The sequence below is a fragment of the Bison bison genome, unplaced genomic scaffold (assembly GCF_000754665.1).
Source record: "Bison bison bison isolate TAMUID 2011002044 unplaced genomic scaffold, Bison_UMD1.0 scf7180017864300, whole genome shotgun sequence".
NCBI classification, from domain to species: domain Eukaryota; kingdom Metazoa; phylum Chordata; class Mammalia; order Artiodactyla; family Bovidae; genus Bison; species Bison bison.
In genome coordinates, this window is record NW_011494872.1 from 639030 (window position 1) to 649059 (window position 10030).

General features: G+C 40.6%; 1 protein-coding gene across 1 annotated transcript in view; it reads right to left on the bottom strand.

The window, feature by feature from the left end:
* The window catches only part of CD109 (CD109 molecule), a 135832-nt gene that overhangs the window by 69084 nt on the left and 56718 nt on the right, over window positions 1-10030 (bottom strand). Inside the window, exons 6-7 of the mRNA XM_010851263.1 lie at window positions 5564-5603; window positions 2596-2680 (exon numbers count right to left, since the gene is read on the bottom strand). Of these exons, the coding sequence (XP_010849565.1) occupies window positions 2596-2680; window positions 5564-5603 (125 nt within the window). The remainder of the gene's footprint in view (window positions 1-2595; window positions 2681-5563; window positions 5604-10030) is intronic.

Sequence of the window (10030 nt, forward strand, 5' to 3'; positions counted from 1 at the left end):
TTTGGAACTCAGGAAAGGTCATGGAGGCTGGAGTCTTGCCTACAAGAAATGGGGGATAGAAAGGCCTCTGTGCCAAGAGGTCCCCAAGGCTCTGCTTGGCATGAGGAAGAGGCTGTCTGTCAGTGTTGTTTAAGGGATTCACCCTCTCTGAAAAGTGTATAATAAATTTTCTAGACAGTTACCAGAGTTTAAGAACCACTGTTTTAACTAGTTGTGTCTAAATCCCTGGCACATGCCTGAAAACTAAAAACAGAAAAAAAGAAGATATCCACTTTCAACTTAATCCATGTGCACACAGATGGTTTATGTGGATTTGCAGTCACTAAGTTTTATATGCGTTAGTCAAAGAATTCCAAATAAAACCCAGACAGAATGCTTGACCTTCAGCTAAGATCAAGAGCAGGATAATAATATGAAAAAGCAGGCATTTATGTGTTTTCTAAACCATAAATCCAGCCACAGTACCCACATTCACATTGGAAGCTAGCTCTTAGTTGAACTAGCTTGGTATACAAATTGTAGACACGTTTTTGCCTTTATGTCACAGGGATTCACATGATTTGTTTGCAAGAAGAATCTAAAACAGGAGTCCTCAGACGTTTTGGTGCGTGAACTCACTGCCCACGCTTGCCACTGCCACAGACCCCCAACAAGAGAGGAATACTATGATGGGACAGTGGTGACATGGGGTACAGTTGTTACCAGCTATTACAAATAAATTCTGAAACTAAATAAATTTCACAAACCTGAGTACAGACACTGACACATCAAAAATAAATGCCAGGACTTCCATGGCGGTCTGGTGGATAAGAATCTGCCTGTAAATGCAGGGGACACAGGTTCGATCCCCAGTCTGGGAAGATGCCATGTGCAAAAGTGCCCTACAACTACTGAGCCGTGTGCTGCAAGTACTAAAGCCCACACGCCTAGAGCCTGTGCTCTGCAATGAAAGGCCACGGCAATGAGAAGCCCACGCACCGCAATGAGGAGTAGCCCCTGCTCACCACAACTAGAGAAAGGCCCCCTGTAGCAACAAAGACTCAACACAATCAAAAATGAAATAAATAAATGTAAACCCTGGTGACTCAGAGGGTATAGAATCTGACTCCAATCCAGGAGACCCGGGTTCCATCCCTGGGTCAGGAAGATCCCCTGAATAAGGGAATAGCAACTCAGTCCACTATGATCGCCTGGAGAATTCCATGGACAGAGGGGCCTAGCAGGCCACAGTCCATGGGGTCACAAAGAGTCAAACATGACTGAGCGACTAACACACACACACACATACACACACACAAAATAAATGCTGCATGGCACAGCCTTTCTTGGGAAGGAAAAGCAAGTACTTCTCCAAAAGAGCTGCAGAGGTCACCGCAAGTCTGCTGAGGTTTACTGGGACCACCCTGTGGTCTGGGAGAGGAGATGCAAGTGACACAGAGGAGGGACAACTGAACAGGAAAGGGTACTGCAATGCTCCATCAGGTCCCAGGTCTTCAGAGGATTAGGTGGTACCCCAGCCCACAGGCTGCTCTCCCGTGGAGGCCTTAGCCACCCAGGCTGACTCCAGCCCACTGACAGGTAGCCAAGGAGGGACCCATGTCACAGGTGTCGCCCCAGCCAAGTCCTTGCAAACCCTGGGAAATGGGGAGGGACAAAAAATTTTTAAACTAAAATTTTTAAAAACTTTAAAAATTAAAATGTTTAAATGCTACAAGTAATCAGTGCTGGATTTACTTGAGGGCAAGTTCATCCTACACTTTCAAGAGTCACTGGTCTGGAAATCCAAGTATGCTTTTTGCCTCAGCAAAACAAAATGCTGCGCTCTTCAAGCCAGTGGATCAAAATTATGAAATCATGAAAGCCACAGAAGTTACACAGCAGGGGGTTGGAAGTCTCTGTGTACGCATGATGAAATGGATGATGAATGTGAACTACTGATTCATCTGCCAACTGCAATAAGGGAACCAAGTGAAAACAATTAAAGTGTTAGTTGCTCAGTCACGTCTGACTCTTTGTGACCGCATGGACTGTAGCCCGCCAGGTTCCTCTGTCCATGGAATTCTCTAGGCAAGAAACTGGAGTCAGTAGCCATTCCCTTCTCCAGGGGATCTTCCTGACCCAGGGATCAAACCCAGGTCTTCCACATTGCAGGCAAATTCTTTACCATCTGAGCCACCAGGGAAGCCCCAAGGGAACCAAACCCCTCCCCAATTATTGACAGAGAAAATAATTAGCATTTAAAAGAGTAAGTTGCCTTAACCATGTCAGCTGAATGAGGAATAAATAAAGATAAAGCCTTTTTTTTTTTTTTCCAATCCTGCAGAATCTATAAGGTAAATCTCTCGACTAGTCTTGGAAAGACACTAGCCTATAGGGAATATTTTATGATTGGATCAGCTTAGGAGCAGAGAGATGGCTGCAAAGACCTGTGCAGACATGTTCCATGCCTAATTATTTATTATAAATACTTGCTTCCTGTCCATTGGGGTATTTTAACAAGCAACATGTTGCGCTCATGTTCTGGGGTATATAATGAGCTCTCTGTCACGCAGTTTCACAACAGCTTATAGTCATAAAAAGCAATATGATACTTACTTTGCTGTGACGGTACCATTTAAACTCTTAGCATTTAAAGAACAATATAATGGTGTCTGCAAAGCAACTTCAAACTTTGGTAATACTGGAAAAGAAAAGCAAGAATATTTTAAACCGTCCATTTTCCTCTTATTTTACAGTTTAACAAACTAGAGAATAGAACTGTCCTAAAGGTGTTGGTATTATTTAAACTTAAATTCGTTAGCCTCCAAATACACATTAACACATTGATGAAAGTACTTCACTCCACTCAAAATCTGAAACCCTAAAAGGCTGGTGACGAGACACCAAAAGGGCAGGGCTGCTGTGGACAGTCATGTCTGTGAAGCCTCCCGCCGGCAGAATCTAAGCTGTATCCAGATAACTAACAAGGACACAGTGCACAGCACAGGAAACTCTTGTCAGTGTTACGTGGAAGCCTGGGTGGGAAGGACTTAGGGGGAGAACGGATACACGTACATGCACGGCTGAGTCCCTTCACTGTTCACCTAAAACTATCACAACACTGTTCATCGACTGTACTCAAATACAAAATAAAAAGTTTAATAGAAAAAGTTAAACCAAAAATAAATAAATTGCATCCAGAACCCTAGAGGCAAAGCCATCTGAGTGCTAGAAAACCCGGCTTTTTCATTCAACTGTCTCCCATTAGTGTGCACTTACTACCTGTTAAAATATTTCCATATTACATGATAAATAGCTACTTCTGAGGACTTTGTTCCAATTTGGTTTCTAAAAGCACATCCTGAGGCCCTAAGACTCTCCTTCTGCAGGCTGACATACATGCATTCACAGAGAATCTGCACCCTTTGAGACCATCAAAGGCAAATCTGGTGACAGTCTAACCCAATGGAATGTCATGAAGAGAAAGTTGTGTACTAGGATTTCTAGTTAATTACTAAGATACGACTACAAGTAATGATGCTTTTCTTGTGCAACAGGTACTGGTTCCTGAAGGTAATCCCAAAATTAGAAACCCCTACTTTGGCAGGCTTTATATAATTCAGCTATGAAATATTTTATAAATAGTAATAATTATGTAATGCAATCTGGTTGGATGGCATCACCAACTCAATGGACATGAGTTTGAGCAAACTCCAGGAGATTGTGAAGGACAGGGAAGCCTGGCGTGCCGCAGTTCATGGGGTCACAGAGAGTCCGACATGACTTAGTGACTGAACAACAACAACAAATACAATTAAGCTGTGAAATATTTCATAAATAGTAATATTATTCAATACAAAGCACTTCACTGGAGTTAAAAGAAAATATTTCCTACCAATCTAAACAAACCTATAGAAATAATTCTCTTCTTTAACTTCACTGACCAATGAATTAGATTCATCTCCTAATAATTAGTAAAAGAGACAAAACAAGATGACCAAGGAATCAGCAGAACAGGAGAGCCTCCAGCTCCAGGTGAAAGACCCTGGAGGGCCCGGACACTCCAAGACCAAGACCAGTCCAGGACTCTGCACCGGCACAAAACTCGGGGCCACCCAGGGGTGGAATTTCCTCAGAACAAAGAAATCAGAATGTCCCCTCCTCAGATATCAAAGGTTGACGATCAATTCTGCCTCCGCGACATACCTCCTTCAACAACATACCACCACCCAGCACCACTCCTACGTGACATAAAAACAGCCTATGAGAGTCACAGCCACCTCTGACTTATTCCTCGAGATCAGGGCTGTCCAAAAGAAACAAAATGTGAGCCACACGGTGTCATTTCAAATGTCCAGCAGCCACATTTAAAAAGGAAAAAAAAAATCAGGTGAAATTCATTTTTGCAACATTTTATATAACCTCATATAGCCAAAATATCATTGCAACATGTAATCAATAAATAATTTAATTATTAATTTCTTTATTCACATCATCTTCAAACTTGGGTATTTTACACGCTGAGAGCACATCTCCATATGGACCAGCCACATTTCAAGTATTCAATGTGCTGAGTGAACCCTGAACTGGACAAAACAGTTCCAGATCAGAGGTCAGTAAACAAAGACCAGCAGGAGCTAAGAACGGTTTGTGCGTTTCTAATTGGTTGGGGGAAAAAATCATAAGAAGAGTATTTCATAACATGTGAAAATCATGTGAAATCGAAATTTCCATGTCCATAAATAACACTGTACTGGATCACAGCCACTTTCACTTACATATTGCCTACAGCTGCTGTGTGCTACGATGGCAAAGTTGAGTAGTTAAGACGGAGCCATGGGAGCCACAGAGCATCAAGTTTTCCTATCTGGCCATCTATAGGGAAAAGCTTCGCTGCTCCCTGTTCCAGCTGGTCATGAAACTGAGCTGTGACAGCGCTGTGAGAGACACGTGGACCAGAGCCACAAATGTGCAAGTAGATGACTTTCCAGAATTACTAATGCCCAAATGGGACACACTCTCAAAAAATAACACAAACCAGACAGAAGAGCTTTGTGTACAACCTCAGAATAGTTGTTCAAAGTATAACTAATACTGGGATCCTACGCATTCACTCTCAGCCTTCCTTCCTCTCCAGGCACCAACAAAAAGCCGGTGGGTCCCACATGGTTTACACCGACGTGTTTCCAACTACGACATTACAAAAGCGGCACCCGCAGGAAGAGGATTTACCCAAGTTAAACCCGGTCTTTACTAGTGTTGACCAAGTGAAAAACGGGAAAATCAGGAAATCACTGAGGTTATGCTTTAAAAAAAAAATTTAAATATGTTATGATCACAGCAAAATATAAAAACAGAATAACTGTGCATAAGAGTAGAATCATGGGACTACAGGCAACCTCATTCCCACTTCACTCTTTATAATGATCTTTTACAGAGAAAAAATGTTCAGACCTATAGAAATACCAGGATTTTACCTCCATTGGGGTTTTTACTTTAAATAATACACCTCTTAGAAATTTCTCTTTTCCCTGTGGAAAGGAACAAATGTGTATTCCTTCAAAATAAGTTGAAGAATTCTTACCATATTCTGAAACCTGAAATGATTGATAGTATGTCTGGTCCTATTGGGAGAAAGAAAAAAAAGACAAGAAAATAAATGAGTTTCTATTTAATTACTTCATCTGTTTACTCCACAAAAATATTTAGAAAAAACTTTAAACTTTTATAATTATTTGATGAACAAAACAATTTATTTCAACTTTATAAAATTTTATTTTTAATCACCTGCAACATGAAGTCTGTGAATTTCATGAGTTTTTCTTAACAATTCACTAACATGAAAAGGTGACCTGTCTCTTTAATTCACTGCAGGTCACTGAAACAAACTACCTCACTTTCCTCATTTGTGAAATTAGAACAAAATTAAATCAGGTTATTTATGAAGCATGGCAAACTAACAAGAAATGACTTCAAATTTGGTTTGTATATCCCTATCAAAGCTAAACAATGAAGAAAATAAAATTACACACTATTCAAATACATAAAATAGTCGAGGATACAAAATCATCATGGACCAACACCCTTTATCTTCCTAATTGCTTGAAGTATTGTCTACGATAATCCTTAAGTCAATATACTCTACCCTATTTTAACAGATATCATTTCTTTTTCCAAGATCAACAAGAAAACGTGTGACCTGTCATAGAAGGAGAAATATCATGTAACATCCCTTATTTGTGGAATCTATAAAGACATGATACAAAAGAACTTATTTACAAAACAGAAACCACTCACAGACTTAGATGAGGAACTTCTAGTTGCAGAGTCCGGGGGATGGGCAGAAGGGATAGTTAGGGAGCTTAGGACAGCCATGTACACACCACTATATTTAAAACGAATAACAAGGACCTACTGTACAGCACTTAGAACTCTGCTCAATGCTATGCGGCTGCCTGGATGGGAGGGGAATTTGGGGGAGAATGGATACCCTTTCCTGTCCACCTGAAACGATCACAACATTGTTAATCAGCTATACCCCCAACACAAAGTGAAAGTTAAAAAGAAAAACACTTTTTTTTAAACAGAGAGAGCTTTCCCCAAAGTAAACAACAATAACAAAAAAGAAAACGTGTGGCCTAGAAATATCTTTTTTCCCCAACTCCTCATGTTTCTATCTGTCCACTCCTAATCATAGTTAACACATTAAACAGAACCACTTCAAAATAGCTAAGAAATTCCACTAAAGAAATGTGTATTCCAATTCTGATTCCCTAAATTTATCAAAGCAAATAAATAACATTTTTAAAAAATCATTATTTATTTAATCTAAAGTAACTCTATACCTCCTAAACTAATATGATAGTATAAATCAACTATACCTCAATAAATAATAAAATTTTAATAAATAAAGTACACACCAGCAATTTTTTTAATGCTTAAAGAATACAGTTCATTTCAAAGTATAAGACAAATGTAACTAGTTACACATAAGCAAAATAATTGTCTAAAGCTTGGCTTCAACGTTGTCATTTAAAGTAGATCCCAAAGAAATTGTGTTTAGCAGTCTTTAAGAATCTCACATTTGTCCCTTCTATCTTAAAGTGTTTTCATGTCACATATAGGAATGGTATAAATTACATGTTTTTGATTCATTTTTAAGTTCTGATTTGCTATCCTCAAAAATCAAATCAGGAAAGTAATGTACCTGTAATACCCATTTTACTGATAATGTGAGAATTCTAGTCTTTAAATTGCTTATTGCTTTACAACTGGTAAGGCTGTGAACAAGCAATTTAATAATGATGATGTCTGCTGATCAAGTTAAGCTCATATAGCAAATGCCACGTGAGTATCTCATGTAAAACATGGCATGAAGCTCTGTAAAGGTAAACTACAGCCCTCAGCACCAGAGGGTCAATCTCAAGAGGGAGCAGACACAGTCCAGAGCAGTTCTGCAAGGCGACAGTACCCTAGACTTTCATGCACTGTGCTTCTGCTCTCAGCCCCCTATGCTTGACTTACACACACTTCTACCTCTAATCTCCTGCCAGGACCTAGATCAAATAATAAGTGCTTCCCTGGATCCCCAATCTAAAAGTAATCTCTTTAATATCATATGACATCCCTTATATGTGGAATCTAAAAAGAAATGATATAAACTAACTTACTTACAAAACAGAAGGAGACTCACAGACTTAGAAAACAAACTCATGGTTGCCGGGAGAAAGGGATAGTTAGGGAGTTTGGGAAGGTCATGTACACACTGCTATACTCAAAATGGATAACAAACAAAGACCTATTGTATAGCACATGGAACTTTACTCAGTGTTATGTGCCAGCCTGGACGGGAGGAGAGTTTAGGGGAGAATGAACACATGGGCTTCCCAGGTGGCGCTAGTGGTAAAGAGCCCGCCTACCAATACAGGTTAGGCAAAAAGATGCAGGCTCAGTCCCTGGGGTGGGAAGATCCCCTGGGGGAGGACGTGGCAACACACTCCAGTATTCTTGCCCAGAGAATCCCATGGACAGAGGAACCTAGAAAGCTGCAGGTCCGTGGGGGAGCACACAGTCGGACACGACTGAAGCAACTCAACACACACAGATACATGTATGTGTGTGGCTGAATCCCGTCACTGTGCATGTGAAACACCACCACACTGTTAACTGGCTGCACCCCTGTAACAGGAGGAAAAGGGCCAGGCACAACTTTTGAAAGAATGACATAGCCCAAGGACACAACATAAACCGGTTAAAGTCAAATGAATCCAAGATGGCAGAGAAGTCGACTTTGATTAGACCTTGACTCTCAATCAGCAAGCTAAATGACACACCCAGAGACACCATGACAGTTGCAAGACACTGTCAAAAGACCAAGGAGTGGCGGTGGCCCAGGCCCTGGAAATCTCCACCCCTTCCCAAAACTAGTTGGAATAATCCTCCCACTCATTAGCATATGAAATCACTCATCCTATAAAAACTAGCCACCCCACATTTCACAGCCAGCACTCACCCTCTGTGACGGCCCACACTCTGTCCATGGAGGGCGCTTCTCTCTGAATCTAAATAAATCTGCTTCTTACCTATCACTTTGTCTCTCACTGAATTCCTTCTGTGATGAGACATCAAGAACCTGAGCTTCATTAGGTCCTGAAACCAGTCACTGTGGGTTTTGGCTGGGTTCGAGTCCCAGCCACATGGGTTCAAGTCCCAACCTGAGGTAAATGGTTTCACCACAATACAATAAATAAATAAAGAGTTCAAAGTTTGAAAACAAAACAAAAAAAAATTAAACTAAAACAAAAGTAATCTCTCTGCCTCCTTGCACTTCAGCCCTTCTTCATCACTTTTTACCCTGTATCCAAAATATTTAGGTACATTGCTTCCCTTGCTGTAAGTTCCTTCATGGCCAGGTCCATGTTGGATCATGTTTTTACCCTTCACAGTTTATCCCTTGACATGTTAACTTAAAAGAGTGTCTGATACAAAAAAGTTCTCAAAATAACATGTTTTATATTGAATAAAAGTGCTAGCTTTGACAAATGTAGAAAATTCACTGTTTGGGCCTCCTTTAAACAGCCTTGAAATCAACACTTAGGCAATTATTTAACACAAGTGGTTACATTAGATTACATCTGAAATGAAGTCTCCCTTCCTGCCTCCTACATTACCAATCATCCCTGACAATACCTGGATTTTCCATCTCTCTGTTTACTGTCTCCTCCCCTTCATTCTGTCTATAGATGTTGTTACATCTTCTGTTCTCCTGGTACTCTTGAGTATGTTTCTGAATCATTCCTTGTTTCCTTAATGGTCCTTTCTGATCTTGAAACGTTGGTCCTTCCTATTCTGAGCCCCGTGCTCTTCCCATAAGTTAGTTCAACTTCCATGGTGTTAACTGCAATCTCTACAGTAAACACTTCTAAAACTTTATCTCAAGCTGGAGATTTAGACTCAAATACATCTTCTGGACACTTCCACCTGAATGTTCTAGAGAATGTTCTGGACTTCTGGATTTCCTTGGTGGTTCAGTGGTTAAGAATCCACCTGCCAATGCAGGAGTTCAGTTCAGTTCCATCACTCAGTCATGTCCTACTCTTTGCGATCTCATAGACTGTAGCACACCAGGCTTCCCTGTCCTCCTTGGGAGTTGGAACAACCAACTCCCAAGGGTTGTTGAAACTCATGTCCATCAAGTCGGTGATGCCATCCAACCATCTCATGCTTTCTCATCCCCTTCTCCTCCTGCCTTCAATCTTTTCCAATGAGTCAGTTCCCCACATCATATTGGAGTTCCAGCTTCAACATCAGTCCTTCCAATGAATATTCAGGACTGATTTCCTTAACCATTGACTGGTTTTATCTCCTTGCAGTCCAAGGAACTCTAAAGAGTCTTCTCCAACACCACAGTTCAAAAGCATCAATTCTTCAGCACTCAGCTTTCTTTATAGTCTAAATCTCACATCCATACATGACTACTGGAAAAACCATAGCTTTGACTAGACAGACCTTTGTCAGCAAAGTAATGTCTCTGCTTTTTAATATGCTGTTT